Below are 20,038 nucleotides of genomic sequence, written 5' to 3' on the forward strand. Positions count from 1 at the left end.
ACAACGACAAAACATACACATCACTTTGGTGATCGTCTCTAGCGCTCGCCATCCACTCAAAACGTAACGTTAGCTTACTAATCTTTGGCCAGCTCGCCAGCCCAAACACGTGTGTGCGGCGTGCCTGTTGTTTTATTTCTGGTCTAGCTAGATCCGGTTTGGTGTTGGAGTTTTTCTAACGTTAGGCTACTAGTTGTTGCAACAGAATGCGAAAAAAAAACTACAAAGTTTGCTAGGCCAAAAAGAACGTTAATCTCGCGATAAGCAAATTGACGCCGTTAAAATGGGTTTCCGTTAACGCCATTAATGACGTGTTTAACTGACAGCACTAAAATATATCTACAGTATATATGCAGGACAGATAAACTGCCTCAGTGGGATAGGAGTTAAACTGTTGGCCAACTGGAGAGACTTCCAGCCAGTGAACATGCACAAGGTTGAAGTGCCGTGCGTTGCTTACTAATTGCTTCCTCCCTGTTTTGCTTCTCTTTGTTGCTGCTTGTTGCTTTCCAAGGCTTTTTCTTCACAGTGATAATCAAAGGCGTGCAGGGTCCATAATATATCAGACTTTTGACTATTTACTCAGGACAGGCTACAATGAACTCATGTATCCTCAGAAGCACTTTGGTGAGTCATATCTGATTTACTCAGACTGCCTCAACCTCTTCACTGGGGTACCATTTGAGGAAAATAATTGCCATTTTTTTCTGAGCCTTTGAGATAATTTTATATGCAAGATATGATTTTACCAAACAATATCACAAACCATGTTTCTACATTAATATAATCCAATAAAATAATGTTGAGGATGTCCCAGGATTCCTTTTGTTTTAGTCAGTCAGAAAAAAAAACTAAAAATATTTAAGCTCACGTTAGTTTCACAGACTGACAGAACGGAGTGCTCCACAACCCTGAATCCTAGAGATCTCCTTTCAGTTTCACTTTATAGGTGATAAGATAAAAGCCATGGTGTCATGGGCTTTATGTGGGAGACTGTTCACCAGCTGTCTGTCATACCTTACACTCGACAACTGTAGAGCCACCTGTCTCGGACTGACGTGAGGCCATTACTCCCATTGTTTATGTAAAGAAAATGGACAGAAATGGAAAAAACACAGCCAACTACTTGTTTTTTCTAAAATCGAAAATGTGGCATCTCTGCATCTACAAAATCGTCTTTGAACAACATGTACAGACACCGGCAAGCAAAGAGCGAGGATAATAACCAGGCAACAGCCAAGGTTTCTCTATCTCCGAGAAGTTGCTCTAATCAACTCCAGTACATTTACCAGTGACAATTATCATTATAGCCAATGAAATCAGTGGTTGACGTCTCCAACTTAAGAAACTTAATTATGCAAGTTATAATTGAAATTGCACTCTTTCAAATTGTGATTTCCTATTTAAAAATGGTTACTTGTTAACAGTGTTGGACAAGTTACTTTCAAAATGTAATACATTATAGACCACTAGTTACTGTCATCTGAGAGTAATTAGTTATATTACAATAGTACTCTCTTTGAATTGTAATGCTTTACACTACTTTTGCTTTACTTTTGAGTTGCGTACAAGTTAGTTTCACCAAAACAACCGCAGAAGTATGACTTGGTAGGTAGCTTGTAAATTTCACCATGGGGTCAACAAAATCTCATCTTTATCCAATTTAATACATCATCATTTATTTATTCATAATATTTTGTATTATTCTGAATCTGCAAAGTAACTAAAGTTATAAAATAAATAGTGAAGTAAAACGTACAATACTTGACTCTGAATTGTAGGGGAGTAGAAGTATAAAGTAGGAGAAACAGAATTACTCAAATAAAAGGACCTTACAATTGTATTGAAGTACGTTATAGTTACTTTCCACCGCTGATAAAATGTAATGCTAATATTTACGTGTAGCAAGCCTAGGGCTGGGCGATATGGACCAAAAGTCATATCCCGATATATTTTGGCTGAATATCGATATACGATATATATCCCGATATTTTTTTCCGCAAAGTGAGAGCAAATGTTCAGTCAAAGCCAAAATCAAATATATCATGTCACAAGTAGTTTCATAGAGACAGTTGCAAAATCAAATAAATAATAAACCGGTTTCTTCACCTGGTTCATGATTAAATGCTCAGCTGTTCAAATAACAATAAAATGTAAACCTAAATACTGTATAACAGGAGTACCTTTTTTGAAATCAAAGCTCCATATTTGTGATTCGTTCCAAAGGTCAATTAAGCTTTTGATATTAATATAATCTACTTTGTTCAAAATGTAATGCCTCATGCCTGTAAGCCTAGGTTTATAGTCCCATTCTTCCACTTGATACTGCTTCCACTTAAGTAAACTAAAAGATGAACTATCGACTACAAAACAAAGAAACTAATTAATGTGTTAATACAAAGAATATTTATTATGATCGGTTCACAGATCTGAGTCCAAACGGAAACTTCACCCTTCTGAACTAAGAGTTTCTGCTTCAAGGTGAAGTTTAAAACAGACTGAAATGTCCAGGCTCATTCCTCCACTATTTATTTCTGTATGTATTTATGCGTTACATGTCATTTTAACGGGCACTGAGCTCCAGATCCTGCAGCCGCAGACGGTCTCTGCTGCCCCGCTGTAGCTTCTCTCCGTCCGCCTGCCGCCGGCAAACTTAGTGGAACTTTCCGCCGATATCGACATACAGGTCGTCCTGGACTACGTGTAAGATCCTACCGATCACCACTCTGTCTTTGGCTGGTCCGATTTGGATCAGCGGGGACCGGCGCAGCAGCGAGGCAAAGCTGTGTTTTTCCCGGGGGAAGAGACACTGCGGCCGGCCACGGAGCTCTCCGCCTCCCGCTGCCGCCGGAGCTCAGGTTGCTGGTCGAAGGCGGCATACATAATCATAAAACACATTGTCACCTGTTAAATGTTATTCATTGCTGTTTGTTCTTTTCATTTCCTCTATCAAACATAATTAAGCAGTACAAAAGTCCGGCATCTTTAGCGTTGATCTGAATGCTTCGCACCCCTGTTCCAAGATGGCGGCGGTTTTGACGTATGTTTAGAACCTCAAGGCGACATCTGTGTATATATCTATGGGAGCAAGGATCACATTTGAACTATATCGATATATGCAATATGGTCTAATTCCATATCTCATTTAAAAATATATCGATATATTTTTAATATCGATATATCGCCCAGCCCTAAGCAAGCCTAAACTTTCCCAAGTTTAAGCTTCTCGGACACACTGCTGTACACGCTGACGTACACTTACCTGTTGGGACACAGATGTTGTCCGTACCGTTACCTTTTGGGACACAGATGTTGTCTCTACCGTTACCTATTGGGACACAGATGTTGTCCATAACGTTACCTATTGGGACACAGATGTCCATAACGTTACCTATTGGGACACAGATGTCCATAACGTTACCTATTGGGACACAGATGTTGTCCATAACGTTACCTGTTGGGACACAGATGTCGTCCGTACCGTTACCTGTTGGGACACAGATGTCGTCCATAACGTTACGTGTTGGGACACAGATGTCGTCCGTACCGTTACCTGTTGGGACACAGATGTTGTCCGTAACGTTACCTGTTGGGACACAGATGTTGTCCGTACCGTTACCTGTTGGGACACAGATGTTGTCTCTACCGTTACCTTTTGGGACACAGATGTTGTCTCTACCGTTACCTTTTGGGACACAGATGTTGTCCATAACGTTACCTATTGGGACACAGATGTCCATAACGTTACCTATTGGGACACAGATGTCCATAACGTTACCTATTGGGACACAGATGTTGTCCATAACGTTACCTGTTGGGACACAGATGTCGTCCGTACCGTTACCTGTTGGGACACAGATGTCGTCCATAACGTTACGTGTTGGGACACAGATGTCGTCCATAATGTTACGTGTTGGGACACAGATGTCGTCCGTACCGTTACCTGTTGGGACACAGATGTTGTCCGTACCGTTACCTGTTGGGACACAGATGTTGTCCGTACCATTACCTGTTGGGACACAGATGTTGTCCATAACGTTACCTGTTGGGACACAGATGTTGTCCATACCGTTACCTGTTGGGACACAGATGTCGTCCGTACCATTACCTGTTGGGACACAGATGTCGTCCATAACGTTACCTGTTGGGACACAGATGTCGTCCGTACCGTTACCTGTTGGGACACAGATGTCGTCCATAACGTTACGTGTTGGGACACAGATGTCGTCCGTACCGTTACCTGTTGGGACACAGATGTCGTCCGTACCGTTACCTGTTGGGACACAGATGTTGTCCGTAACGTTACGTGTTGGGACACAGATGTCGTCCGTACCGTTACGTGTTGGGACACAGATGTCGTCCGTACCGTTACCTGTTGGGACACAGATGTCGTCCGTACCGTTACCTGTTGGGACACAGATGTCGTCCATAACGTTACGTGTTGGGACACAGATGTCGTCCATAACGTTACGTGTTGGGACACAGATGTCGTCCGTACCGTTACCTGTTGGGACACAGATGTCGTCCGTACCGTTACCTGTTGGGACACAGATGTCTTCCATAACGTTACGTGTTGGGACACAGATGTCGTCCGTACCGTTACGTGTTGGGACACAGATGTCGTCCGTACCGTTACCTGTTGGGACACAGATGTTGTCCGTAACGTTACCTGTTGGGACACAGATGTTGTCCGTACCGTTACCTGTTGGGACACAGATGTTGTCCGTACCGTTACCTTTTGGGACACAGATGTTGTCTCTACCGTTACCTTTTGGGACACAGATGTTGTCTCTACCGTTACCTTTTGGGACACAGATGTTGTCCATAACGTTACCTATTGGGACACAGATGTCCATAACGTTACCTATTGGGACACAGATGTCCATAACGTTACCTATTGGGACACAGATGTTGTCCATAACGTTACCTGTTGGGACACAGATGTCGTCCGTACCGTTACCTGTTGGGACACAGATGTCGTCCATAACGTTACGTGTTGGGACACAGATGTCGTCCATAATGTTACGTGTTGGGACACAGATGTCGTCCGTACCGTTACCTGTTGGGACACAGATGTTGTCCGTACCGTTACCTGTTGGGACACAGATGTTGTCCGTACCATTACCTGTTGGGACACAGATGTTGTCCATAACGTTACCTGTTGGGACACAGATGTTGTCCATACCGTTACCTGTTGGGACACAGATGTCGTCCGTACCGTTACCTGTTGGGACACAGATGTTGTCCATAACGTTACCTGTTGGGACGCAGATTTTTTCCGTTCTGGCTCTGACGACGGGAACAGTGACCGAACAGCATCTCGCATCTCAACCATTGAATTTCAGAAACCGGAAATAACGTTACTCTTTTACTCACAGATACTCACACTGTTTAGATCATATCTTCTGTACTGGTTTTCCATCATACTTTCATACTCTGGCTGGTATGATCAGAAAACGGGTCCTACTTTCATTCAATGTAGTATTAAAGGTCTTTAATTAGTTTTTTTTTTTTTTTTTTTTTACTTACTTAAGAGAATGTTGGGAGTCTTTTAAAGTAAATCTTGTATCTGGATAAAAGCTCAAATGTTCTCTGAGGATCAGCACAGGTGAACATCTGTGTGAGGTCATGAATTTACTGACCATTTATGTCGAAGCAAGTCAAGCTGTCAAAACTAACAATGATTAAAGGAATTTATCTTACTTTGTTGCTCATATTTCCAAAACCCAAATAAGAAATGGGGTAAACTCTTCTGTGACATGTGAGGCATGTGAAAATCAAGAGAGAGAGAGAGAGAGAGAGAGAGAGATTCCTTGTGTGTAAATTGACTACAAAAACAATCCCAACCAAACCACTATTTAATTCTTGCAGAACATGAGGCCCCACACTCTCCTCATCCTTTAGTCACCGTTCATTGGCTGTCTCTTTCATCAGACCAGTGCCATAATATTCTCTGGAGGGTATTATTGGCAGTTCTAAAAGTGGCAAGTATCCATATGTGTCCAGTCCAGTACATAAAACATGCCATGCTCTTAAGAGTTGCTCTTCTAAACATTGATCACAGCCTCCCAAACTGGCAGCACTTGTTGCCTGGGTTTGGCTGGTTTTATTAATACCATGCCTCCTTAATAAATTTGTGCTTTTTTATCAGGTTGCTATATGACAACAATGGCTTTAAGCCGATCCTTGAGCAGAAAGCAGAGCAGTAGCCCAACGTTAATGTTAATCAAAACGTAATTTTCATGTATCAAACTGTGAAATATATTTGTGTAATATGTCAATAACTGGGTGAATAGAATCTTAAATGTTACTAAAAATCCATCTTTTCTCCGACTCGTAGTATTGTGTGACAAAAAGAACGCAACAACCCACGTTACTCGTTTTCCGACATGGATGTGACGTCACACTCGAGCTACTAGTTGCGATTACAAGACAAAAAGAACGCACCATTACAACCGTGTCCCCTGGGGAGACCAGGTGGGGGGAGTACTGCAGGAGTATGGGGTCCCGGGGCCATTGCTATGAGCCATCCGGTCCTTATATAACTGGAGTAAGAGCTGTGTTCTTAGTCTCAGCACAAAGTGAAACACATTTTCTGTGGGTGTTGGGCTCCCCCAGGGTTGTCCCTTGTCACCGATTCAGTTTGTGATCTTCACGGATAGGATCTCAAGGTGCAGGTGAAGAACCGTGTCCGTTTTGACAGTCGGCACCTTAAAGTCTCGAGGCCGTGATTCTGAGTTGACTGAGTGACTCCGGATTCACTTCCCCCAAGTGAAAGAGTCCAAGTATCTTGGGGTCTTGTCCATGAGTGAGAGTAAAATGGAGCGTGAGATTGACAGACGAATTGGTGCGGCGGAAGGAGACATCTGATCAGGATGCCTCCTGGGAGCCTTCCTACACATGCTGTATTGGTGCTTTTCCATTACATGGTACCTACTCGCCTCTACTCTACTTGCCTTTTTTGGTTTTCCATTATGAAAAAAAGTCCCTGGTACCTGCTAACAGGTACTTTTTGTGTCAAGTCGCCGTGTGTGTGTGTAGCTGGTGAGCGAGGGAGAAGTGAGAGAGTGCCGGCGATTAGCTCCGCAGTGAGTAGTGACTCTAGAGTCATATAGTGAGAGAAACAAAGTGTCTCCCCTGTTCTTTCTGACCACGGTGGGAAATCTGGAGCAGGAGAAGTTAACTATCTTGTTGATTTCCTGTTTACGGAGAAGGAGAACCAGGAAATGAGTCGGGGGAAATGCAACCCTACCAAGCCACGCCCACGGCAGTCACTATGACGACCAGCTACGCTGAGGCGGTACTAAAATCTGCAATGGAAAAGGGACGCACAGTGCAACGAGGCGAGTAGAGTCGAGGCGAGTCGAGCAGGTACCATGTAATGGAAAAACACCTTATGTTAAACAAGCTTCCAAAGGACAAGAACTATTCCTTGGTCCCTCTAAATTATTAAGTATCAAAAAATGCCTCCTCAATCAATACCTAAGGAGTAAATCTCATCAGCGTCAGTGAGCCAATAAACACGCAGCATGCTTCTACCAAGATCTAATAACGTTTGTGATTGGCTGTCTTGGCTGTTACACGTCGTAATGACACGCAGGAAAAACTCTACGTTAAGCATAGAGACGGACTCACGTAGCAGATTTACTCCTTAGGTATTGAAATTGGGCATCGAATGACGAGGCATTTTTAGATACTAAGTAGACAATTTGGTCGGTGCCTAAAATGTATTGAATTAGGTACCCAGCCCTAAGTGAGAGGTTAAAGCAAGGTTTTCTGGCTTCACTGTTATTAAGAGTGTCTGGAGCAGGTGCTTGAAGGAACAGTTCCTTTCTCCTAATACCTCTTTCATACCAATAACCAGGGTCGGACCAGGGTTATCTGACCCGTGTCCTTCTTTTGTCAATTCAAACCGAGCCAGTCAACATGGGTTGATCCCTGGTCATGACAGTATCATACAGATAAGATCTGGGGAGCAATGCATACCAATTACCTCAGGTGTTGGAAATGGGCGGGGGGTTTGGACGTCCTATTCACTGAACAGCTAACCTCGTTGCATACTCCAGTCCAGCTGTACTACTGTTTTGTAGCCAACTTAAATTCCTCATTGTAAAGTATTAGAACATCACAATTACAAACTCAGTTAACTTTGACATTAAAAAATACTGAATTGGTTTGGCTTGTAATATGATTACTTAATTTCAAACATGACATTTCCACTTCACAACCACAGACTCGATGGGTTCGGAGGGTTTAATTCTGCAGTAGCTATGAATGTTACAAAATGTACAAAAGTGTGTTAGTGTTGTCACATGTGTAGACATTCAGCTGCTTTCTTACCCTGTTTTTTTTAAGCACAGAGTAGAATGCAAATGATTTGTACTGCTGGCTTGTGGTTGTAACATTTAGACAGCACCATCAAAATTAGATTGTATAGTAGTTTCAGCCTTTGCTAGACGCTGTCATCATGCAGCCGCTACAGACGGTTCCATCCTCCCCAAAACAGAGATCTTCTACTCTTTCAATTTCCACTAATTAATTAAATAAATAATAAATTAATTCTACTAAGTTGTCTAAGTTTATAAGACTCATGTAGATGTAGCGTCATTGCTGCATTCAGGATGGTGGTTAAATGTCGTCCTTGAGATATTTGTGTGTGTGTGTGTGTGTGTCTTGAGTGTAGAGTGTATGTACACTGTGTGTGCGTCAATTTGTGAAATGCTGCTTGGCAAATCTGTTCAATTTCTGTCCCTGTCCTGCACTTCTCTCAGCCTCTCTGGAAACACTGGCAGTCTTTGAAGTTGATGAAGCCGCCTCATCAACTTCAAGTTGTTCTATGAAGGCTATGCTAATTCAAATATACCTTCATCAAATCTTCCGATGTCCTGTCCAGTTTCATTCCCTTTCTTACACACACTACACTTTTTTCCTCACAGAATCTCTGTCATTTTTTTTGTTCATTTGAATAGGGACAGATGCTACGACAGACATTTGTGCAACAAATCTCCACTGTACTAGACCGGGTAAACCCAGCCCCATCTGCTGGTGATTTGATTTCTCCCTGCAGCTCAGGCTGGAAACTTGTACGTTTTATCGTACAGAGTCATTAGAACTTTGCCTGTTGATCACGCCTCTTGTGCACTAGAAAATACAGAGCAGACTCCCCAGACTAATGTTCAGTCTTAAAACATGGAGCTTGGTCTGGTGATAGCCTGACTACCAATGTACAGCATCCCAGCATTTATAGCTATTGCTAATTTCCAATGCCCGTCCCAAGAAGGGCTTTGGTTCACCTAGACTACAACTTCTATGTTGAACTCAAAAGGTGGAAAGCAGGCGTGGAATGTAACCAAGTACTGTACTTAAGTACATAATTGAGGTACTTGTACTTTACCTGAGTCTTTTCTTTTTATGCCACTTTCTACTTCTACTCCGCTACATTTCAGAGAGAAATATTGTACTTTTTACTCCACTACATTGGTAGTGGTGCGCGATCACGGAGGGCTTGTATCATGTGGCCGCGCCAACAGTTTTGTTGTCATTACTTAGAATTCCTCATGGGGGCGACAGAAACGACGCACTATAGCTTTAAGGAAAGGATCTGAATACTTCTTCCCTTATGAATGGCAGGCTCCCTTCATATCTTTTGTCACAGTAGGGCTGCAATTAGCATTTATTTTCATTAGTAATTGATTTGGACATTTAGTCTAAAAGATGTCTAAAAACAGTGAACAATACCAAACACTGCTTCCCGAAGCCCAAGGTGATGTCTAGATGTCTTCAGATTTCCTATTTCGTCTGACCAGCAGTCTGAACTCGTAAGATATTCTATTCACAATGATAAATCAGAAAAGTAGCCAATCCCCATGTTAAAGATGCTGGAAAAAAAGACATTTTTATCATCGCAGCTCCATTTCACAGGCTAAAATTACACACCCACCTTGCTTTGACGTCACGCTAAGTAGAGCTTGACGATGAATCGATCAGTCAATTGAAAGGAAATTAATCAGCAACTATTTTGATAATCAATTAATAGTTTGACATTATATATGAAGTAAGTGATATCTCTGAGTTTTGGACAGTTGGTTGGTGAAAAACAAGCAATGTCAAGTCGTCACTTTGGGGGTCCCAGGAAATTGTGATGGTCACTTCTCCCCATGTTTTTTATTTAACATTTTATAGACTAAACAATTAATTGATTCAGCAGCGAAATAATCACCAGATCCGTGTGTGTGTGTGTGTGTGTGTGTGTGTGTGTGTGTGTGTGTGTGTGTGTGTGTGTGTGTGTGTGTGTGTGTGTGTGTGTGTGTGTGTGTGTGTGTGTGTGTGTGTGTGTGTTGGCTGTAGGGGCCTGAGGCCTGGACGTCACCTGGAGGAGGACGACGACATTGTGCCTGAACTGGCTAACATCCATCCCAGAGAGAGACCTGACTGGGAGGAGACCATCAGTGCCATGGTGAGACACACACACACACACACACACACACACACACACACACACACACACACACACACACACACACAAAAATGCCTAGTGTATTTTTAATTTCTTATTTACTTTTTTCTGATTATATTTTGGGCATTTTACTTTATTTTTAACAGCTAAAGACATGAAAGGCAAGAGAGAGGGGGAACGACATGCAGCAAATTTTCCAGCCACTTGCATATTTTACCAGCATTTGGCTAGTAGATGGTGCTAATTCTGGACACACACACACACACACACACACTCGCAAACACACAGCCATTGTGATGTTCTCCCTTTTGCATAAACACATTTGCACGTGTGAGACGCCGACGGTCTCTGTTTTGTTACATACAGTGCATTCATCAATGTCCTGCTCTCATCCCGGGTCAGCTAAAGCTCATTGCGTGTCATTCCTGACGCGTCAGATGCAGTGATAACACCACGCCGCTCTTATCCGCCCGTTGGCTGCCTGTCACATTCTTATCAGCGTCGGTTTTCAGCCCAGTGGATTGATTAGCTGTCTTTCTCTCCTAGAAACTGTGTCTCCCCTGTTCCCTGAAACGCGATCACCCCATTCATGATTAATACAGGTGGCTGTTTGTGTCCTAAAGCTACCCCACTCCAAACTCTTTGCATGGATAGTCATCTGTGTACTCGTGTGTCATCTGTTTGCTTCAGCCGATCTCTCCACGCTGGATTCCATTCACCAGACAGCATCATTCATTATTTCCTTCCCTCTCATCTTTGGTTCGGGTCTTGCTTCTTGCATCAACAGCACAGTGAAAATGAGGCCGTCTCCATGGTAACATGCGAGCCACCCGTGGTCGGCGCGTGGTTGGAGCCCTATCGCAAGTGTGTACTTCGATTGGGCAACAGAGAGAAAGAGAAACAACAATCACGCCAGGCTAATGAATATTGATCACCGAGGCGGAGCTTTTAATACTGCATGTCTGCTTTTCTTTGTTCAATATTTGATACGAGAGGGACTCTGTACTGGAGTGGCATGCATTATGTATGTCTCCGGTGGTTCGAGGAGGTGATGAGAAGTGCTAAGCAACTTAGTGTAAGCTGTCACACCAACGCCCTGTTGCACTGTGTAGGATAGATGGTATTCTGTGTCAACTGCAGAGCGAGGCACAAAGGAACAAAACACACCCAAATCCCTGCAACGTATTGATAAAACAAACAGTATAATCTATTTCAATAGTTATAGATCTGCCATGAGATAGAGCATTTCGATCACAGACTCAGAAAAGGCTTGAACAAGTTTAAAGCTTTCACAGTCATTTGTTACATCTGAGTCACCCAGTCAAGACATTCATTTGGAATGTGCATGTGGCTGTTTTTGGGGACTCACTCACTCACTCACTCACTCACTCACTCTCTTACTGGCAGCAAGCTTTAAAGAAGCTCAAGTTGAATGTTTCATATAAGTGTGAAGCCCTATATATATATATATACACAAAAAAGTGTGATATACAGTAACTGAAAACATGTCTTATATTTTAGATTCTTCAAAGTAACCACCCTTTGCTCTGATTACTGCTTTGCACACTCTTGGCATTCTCTTGATGAGCTTCAAGAGGTAGTCACCTGAAATGGTTTTCCAACAGTCTTGAAGGAGTTCCCAGAGATGCTTAGCACTTGTTGGCCCTTCTGCCTTCACTCTGCGGTCCAGCTCACCCCAAACCATCTCGATTGGGTTCAGGTCCGGTGACTGTGGAGGCCAGGTCATCTGGAGCAGCACTCCATCACTCTCCTTCTTGGTCAAATAGCCCTTACACAGCCTGGAGGTGTGTTTGGGGTCATTGTCCTGTTGAAAAATAAATGATGATCCAACTAAACGCAAACCGGATGGGATGGCATGTTGCTGCAGGATGCTGTGGTAGCCATGCTGGTTCAGTATGCCTTCAATTTTGAATAAATCCCCAACAGTGTTACTAGAAAAGCACCCCCACACCATCACACCTCCTCCTCCATGCTTCACGGTGGGAACCAGGCATGTAGAAACCATCCGTTCACCTTTTCTGCGTCGCACAAACACATGGTGGTTGGAACCAAAGATCTCAAATTTGGACTCATCAGACCAAAGCACAGATTTCCACTGGTCTAATGTCCATTCCTTGTGTTTCTTGGCTCAAACAAATCTCTTCTGCTTGTTGCCTCTCCTTAGCAGTGGTTTCCTAGCAGCTATTTGACCATGAAGGCCTGATTCGCGCAGTCTCCTCTTAACACTTGTTCTAGAGATGTGTCTGCTGCTAGAACTCTGTGTGGCATTCATCTGGTCTCTAATCTGAGCTGCTGTTAACTTGCGATTTCTGAGGCTGGTGACTCAGATGAACTTATCCTCAGCAGCAGAGGTGACTCTTGGTCTTCCTTTCCTGGGGCGGTCCTCATGTGAGCCAGTTTCGTTGTAGCGCTTGATGGTTTTTGCGACTGCACTTGGGGACACATTCAAAGTTTTCGCAATTTTCTGTACTGACTGACCTTCATTTGTTAAAGTAATGATGGCCACTCGTTTCTCTTTACTTAGCTGATTGGTTCTTGCCATAATATAATATAATTATAATAATAATAATAATAATTCTAACAGTTGTCCAATAGGGCTGTCGGCTGTGTAGCAACCTGACTTCTGCACAACACAACTGATGGTCCCAACCCCATTAATAAGGGAACAAATTCCACTAATTAACCCTGACAAGGCACACCTGTGAAGTGCAAACCATTTCAGGTGACTACCTCATGAAGCTCATTGAGAGAACACCAAGGGTTTGCAGAGTTATCAAAAAAAGCAAAGGGTGGCTACTTTGAGGAATCTAATCTAATCTTTTCAGTTATTTCACACTTTTTTGTTAAGTACATAATTCCATATGTGTTCATTCATAGTTTTGATGCCTTCATTGAGAATCTATATATATATATATATATATATATATACACACACACACACACACACACACACACACACACACACACACACACACACACACACACACACACAGTACAGGCCAAATGTTTGGACACACCTTCTCATTCAATGCGTTTTCTTTATTTTCATTTTATTTATTTATATATATATATATAAAATGAAAATAAAGAATTTGTGACCAACTGCCACTTTGCTCATTTGAAAGCCGTGATGTCTCTCTCTTTCTTATGGGTGGACCAAATTCTCTGGGTGGGCAAAGCAGAGAAAGGGGAGGTAACCTTGCTCCTTATGACCTCATAAGGAGAAGATTCCAGATCGGTCCATCTGAGCTTTCATTTTCTCAAAGGCAGAGCAGGATACCCAGGGCTCGGTTTACACCTATCACCATTTCTAGCTACTGGGGGACCATAGGCAGGCTGGGGAAACTCATATTATACCTCATAAAGTGAAATTTTCATGCCATGGGACCTTTAATAACTTTCCAATCGTTTTGTTTATCTTAATCTTTTTACCTTCCCTTAATTGTAACTTATATTGTCTCCCGAGTGTGCTCCAACAGCCCGCTGTCAGATAACTGAAATGAAAATTCCACAATGAATATATCCACTGATAAAATCGCCTTGCACCAACATAGATTACCCAGGCTCTATTAATGTTTTGTTGACCACAGCTGCTTTTGATTTTCACTCTAATTCAAGCTAAATGAAGCAAGTGAGTGGCTTTGTTAAGGAATACTTGAACACCAAAGCAGAGCGGCTGACTGTTCATGAGCCCCTGTGTTTAGGGAATGTTTGGCCAAACAATGGAACTTATGAGCAGTGTATATGATGTCTCAGCAGAAACTTTAGGCAATTTGTCCTTTTCAAGAAACTGCAGCAAAACATTTCTGCTGTGTTTAGTGGGTACCCATTCAACCTGCCAGGGCAATGTTAGAAAATGTCACTGAAAGCATAACTTGCATCATTGTTGATTCAATTTTATTTATATAATGGCAAATCACAATAGGGGTTATCTCAGGACACTTTACAGATAGAGTAGGGCTGTGTTTCATTAGTGTTTCAACATGCCCTCCTTCACTTCCCATCAGCCCTTGGTATGATGTCATAGCATACGTCGCACGTAGGCCACTTGGAGAGCAGAGGGAAAGTGGGCGGGGCAGGAGCGGGGGTGTGAAATGGAACGCACCTGCCCTTGTTCACTTTCAGCCCAAACTATACAGCTTGACCGCCAGTTGTAGGCTTAGCGCTACTGCTTCAAGTGCGTTTTATTTCCGATCTTATTTTCTATTATGATCGCATTCTATCCTTGTTTTTTATGTTCATTCTATGTCTGCTTACGTCATGCAATTTCCTTATTGTAAAGTATTACTTGTATGAAAGGCGCTATACAAATATTTTTTATAAAACATATGACTGCTTTTTACACATAAATACCTGCAGGTTCATTTCAATGAGGCTTGGTAATCCGCTTCATGAGATTCAGATTTAGAAAGTTTGTGATCTGTATCATGATTAATCATATTGGGCTATATCTAGCAAAAACAGAATTTCTTTCATGCATTTACAGATAATGTTGGAAATAAAGAAATCGCACATACAACTATCGAGTAATACAAAGTAAAAAGTATATGTTAACTGTCATTAGTTATACTAGCCTTTATGTTTCAGTAAAATATCAAGCTAACAATGAGGAAACTAAAAAGTTCAAATAAAAGTATATATTCATCTTTTCCTTATTTGGTGGTCAGCAACAGGAGTTTTAGCGGTTGTACATGACTGCCACCTAACCATGGATGTATTTTCTTGCACCAAATCCATAGCTGCAGTGCATTGTGGGTGATAGCCACCTCTGGAGTGACCATCGTTGTTGACTCGCTCCCGTAGCCCTCCGAGGGTCGATGTCACCAAGTTCACTTGAGTTTTTCAGCCAAATGGAACGACCGTTAGGATGGCGGCGCGGATTCCCCCAAGGGCAGGGGCTTAGGGGAAGTGAACGAGGGCATGTTGAAACACTAGTAATGACACGCAGCCATGGTTTAGACCACACTCTATAATTTACAGAGACCCAACAAACAGTACTTCAGATTTGATTGGCCAAAAGTCCTCAACCGAGGACCCGGCCTGGTGTGGTGGGGGATGTGTTGCTTCAGCCATCGGTGTGAATATAAAATACACTCCAGGAATACCAGGGGATCCTTTAGCCCACATCCTCAACAGCTACTTTGCAGAGGCTTGGAGTAGTAACTAGGGCTGCACAATATATATCGTTTTTTTTTTTTTTTTTTTTTTTTTATCGCCATTGCAATATCAACTGCCGTAATATACAACGCTGTGACATACTGAAAGCAGCAGAACTGAGTACACTTTAATATCTTATTATTTGTGATATTCAACAACATTATCGCACATTGCATATTTTCCTCATGTCGTGCAGCCCTCCTTTTCACCCCCCCCCCCCCATCAATCTTCCCATTACCACTGCTTCTGGAGAGGTTGACCTGTGCAGTGTAGGCCTCATGAAGCGACCCGTTACAGGGCTCAACTGAAGCAAAACCGAAAACTGTCCCGACCATACAACACAGTGGCCCGAGATGTGTTTGTATGCACCAGCTGTATCGCTGACGTTGGTGTGTGTGTGTGTGTGCGCGTTTGTGCATTTTAGGCATAGACTGTTAATAATATACATTCTATGATTTTAGGCGAGGAGTGCAGAGATCCCTGAGCTGAGGACGGAGCCCCTCATGCGCTCATGCAGCAGCAGCACGGCCAGCATGAAGGTCAAGAATGTTAAGAAGTGAGTAGAAACACACATGCACACACACCTGCTTCTGCCTATCTCCTCCACCTCTCCCACATCTCTCCTTCTCTCTGTTCACCTCTATTTAGCACTCCTAACTTGCTGTTTATCGCCTCTGTTTCCTGCTAGAGTTCCTTCCGTTCCCCGAGTCTATTTCTATGTCTTCCTCCTCCTTTCTTTCCCTCTGTTTGCGCTCTCCTCCTTCCATACTAGTCATACACACTCCCGAGGTGATATCATAAGCGGAGGATGAAGTGCCAACCAAACTGTGTATGTATGTATGTGTGTGTGTTCTGTTTTCAGACTTTGCTTCACCAAGGGCCACTTCCCGAAACTGGCAGAGTGCGCTCACTTCCACTACGAAAACGTGGACTTTGGCACAATTCAGGTAAAGGCCCTTAAGTTTCTCTCCTTAATTACCACATTAATAGAAAGTGTAATCACATACAGTATCTCTCAAATGATGAGGAATGCAACCTTGGGGCTGGACTGATTGCCCTCAGAGCAGTGTGTTTGCTTCACCAGCTTGGTTTTACCATTTCGCTGGAACTGGCTGTATAAAATGATAGCACCACGGATGTGGAATCATGGTGTGTAGACGAAACGTTGAACTTCACTGTTTTTTTCTTCTTCTTCAAAGACTTACGTTCTCTCTTGCAATTCCCCTGCAGTGTTGTGTAAGAAACGGAAAGACGACGATGTTCATAAAGACAGAAGTATGACTCACATGTCTCTTTTAAATTGACATCAAGCAGAGTTCATCCTTTTTGCCGTCACATCAGCGAGGATGGTTGATGATTGGGTTTGATATTTTCTTCAATGCCCCTACAGCGCCTCATACCTCATTCATTCCAGCTTCACACAGCTCAGCCGACTGACTGTTCTCTGTGGAAAACTGGTGAAGTTAATTTTGGTCTATCTGCTACGTGTCTTTCAATTCACGTTCATATTGTTAAAATTGCATTCTGACATCAAAATGCCTCCCTGGCCCTTTACTGTCGGTGAACGTCTGGCTGTGGAGTCACAAGCTCGGTACCTTCTACTGAACTTTCACACTTTGATCTGTCTCATCTCTTAATCTTTGTTCCTTACCATCAGAATACTCCTATCAGCTGCTAGAAACTTGGATAAAAGCAATTTGAATGTCTTGAAAAGTTGATGGGTTGTGTTTCTAGTTTCTACTGTAGATTCTTGATTACAGACTCTGTCGAGGCTGTTATATTATAGTCTGTGTGTGCTCTGATTAAAGAGGTAAGTATAGTATTTAATGGTGGGATATTTTCAATCCAAGAGTTAAATGTGTGAGGTTTAGAACAACTGATGGGACACGCCACCGGTTTTACACAACCAGTTCAGTTTGTGGAAACGGCTGAGTCATGTTTTCTGTGGCTCTGGGAGGAGCTCCTGAAAGTTTGAAAAAAAAGCCCTGATGTCATCAGGGTTATCTCAGCTCGGGAGTAAGACTTAACTTCAACAGAAAGTAGAGTTGTTCCGATACTAGTAAGAGGATACTGCCTAAAATGCTGGTATCGGTATCGCCAAGTATGCAAGTCCATTCACCGATCTGATACAAAGTCATTTAGCCCTGAAAAAAATCTAGTTTAAAGAAGTTTGATGTTCTTTTCCCATTCTGACTGTCTGTCAAACTAGATAATAAAAGAAAGTTCTGTGGCCTTCATTCTCAGTATGTATTGATTCATGTTTTCAGGCCAAACAACAATTGCAGCAATCATATCACGTCCATACAGTGTTAGTAGTCTACATTACAACCAGTAGTTGTGGGATGTGAAAGAAGTGGGCATTTAGATGGCTCCGATGAAATACACTACTGAGTTGTATTATAGGAAATGTAAGAGTAGTTGTTGTTGGTGCTTGAGCCATACTAGGGAGTAAAAGTCAGGATACCTTTGACCATTATTTATTGTCCCTTTGGATTCCCATAGCTGTCTACTTTGTATAAGTGCAATACTGAGTTGCTGGAATACTCCTTAAAATGGGACTGAAATCAGATTTTGAATCAGCAGTTCTTTAGCTTCCACTCCTTGCCTCTAAGTTTAGCATCATTTTGGCATTTCATCATAAATATTGCACCTTTCTCACTCAGACAACTGTGTCATTATGTTAAGAAACCAGTAGGGGTCAGCAGTCGGCTGAAGTTTTTACACGCTGGCGTCGGGAGGACAGAGCGAGAGTTTGCTAAACAAGCTGACTACCATCTACTTCACCTGCAGGGTATTTGTTGGTGTAACTCCGGTTCCACCACAGAAACCATCTATTCATTGTCTGCATGCGTAAAGGAAAGCCTTCAGCTCAAAGGAGTGGTCTGTAGTCAGTAGATTGGTTCTCCTTTTGTTATCCCAGCTGTGTGTGCTGGCAGCAGGACCGTCTTACCCTCTGCGCGTTTCATTTTGCTTTCAAGTAGCCCTGTCGTTTTGTTCTGCTGCTCTCTGGTTTTAGTATTCAGCAGTGTGAGCGCAGCCCCGCGAGAAAACCTGTCTCCCTTGTGATTAATTATTCTGTATTTGTTCCCCATGTCAATCACTACATGTTATGTTTAATCTTGCCTCAGACAAACACGTTTGCTTGTTTAATGAATTGGTCACAAATGTATTCTGTTTGTTTGGCCCAAATGATTCTGACATGATATAAATATATAATCATTTAGAAGAATGAAAACATTGCTGCTTAGTTAAGCAGTCATAGAGCGTTTCCCCAAATCAACTTTTATTGTTCATCATGGTGGTTGTTTGACTGATGTGTGTGTGCAATGCCACATGCACATATTCACTGAATTCTCTCATGTGTGGTACTGTCAACTGGTCGAACTGTAGCAGTTCTCGTTAAAGTTGTGCCACCTAGGTTCACCTGGGGGAGTTTAGGAATGTGTTTGTGATAAAACTCCACCAGTAGTTTGCATTCTGCATGAAGCCTCACAGACTGTGTGCAGTATACTGGGCTCTGGCAGGCTTAGGACTACTGCTGGAAGACATATTCTTTCATTTCCATAATAAAAAAAACCTTGCCAAAGGAGAATTTGAGTCAGGCAAGGTTTTGTTGTGGAAACATTAGGATCTCGTAGTCACAGAAGACCAAAGAGGAGGGCGCCTGCATTCAGAGCAGCACTTGCGTGGCAGTTTTTGTCTTATGATACTGGTATTTCAGTGTTTTTTTGGCCAAGGGGGATTTTTTTTGTTAAGTTGTTTAGTCATTGACATGAATGGGATTCATTTCACAATTTTTAGATTTTGGTATTCTCCAAGTGTGGCACATTTTCTGAATTGCTGGTTAAAAGATGTATTAGATTTTAATATTGTCTTAGCGTTAGTTCTGATACTTTATGTAGACCCCACAAAGCCAACTAGCAGACTGTCACACTGCACCTGTATTGTGCAATGTCTAACACTGTCACATTTCAATTGTTTGTTGACTTTAGTCGTGTTCTTGCTATCTTCACTTCCGTTTTTCTTATCGTGCACTGATTTGCTAAAGCTGAATAGCCACTCAGCAGGGATTCTCTCACCGACCGCGATTAAACACGTTGAATCAGTTGAAAAAAACAGATGAATGACTATTGCGTCGGATGCTCACTGTCGGCCCAACCTCAGCCGAGGATCTCCCAGGCGTGTCAGAAACTTTATAGTACCTAGTGATTCCAAAATATAAAGCTGGAATATAACTTATGTACTTAACTTGCTTTGACATTAGAGACGCTCTCAGCCTAACCCTTATGCAACTGTGCATTTCCATATCAAGTTTATAATCAGTAAAGAGGATTTGGGGCCTCTTGCATGAAAATGATATACTGTAATGACACTAGCAGATGGGCCTGTAGTTTCTATTCTCCA

General features: G+C 42.4%; 1 protein-coding gene across 3 annotated transcripts in view; it reads left to right on the plus strand.

Annotated features, from left to right (window-relative positions):
- arhgap32b (Rho GTPase activating protein 32b) overlaps positions 1 to 20,038 on the plus strand; it is a 145,346-nt gene that overhangs the window by 55,670 nt on the left and 69,638 nt on the right. For all 3 annotated transcript variants that reach the window (XM_028594955.1, XM_028594958.1, XM_028594956.1), the window contains exons 3-5: positions 10,348 to 10,456; positions 16,096 to 16,190; positions 16,497 to 16,581. In XM_028594955.1, the coding sequence (XP_028450756.1) occupies positions 10,348 to 10,456; positions 16,096 to 16,190; positions 16,497 to 16,581 (289 nt within the window). The remainder of the gene's footprint in view (positions 1 to 10,347; positions 10,457 to 16,095; positions 16,191 to 16,496; positions 16,582 to 20,038) is intronic.

The sequence above is a fragment of the Perca flavescens genome, chromosome 13 (assembly GCF_004354835.1).
Source record: "Perca flavescens isolate YP-PL-M2 chromosome 13, PFLA_1.0, whole genome shotgun sequence".
Lineage (NCBI taxonomy): Eukaryota > Metazoa > Chordata > Actinopteri > Perciformes > Percidae > Perca > Perca flavescens.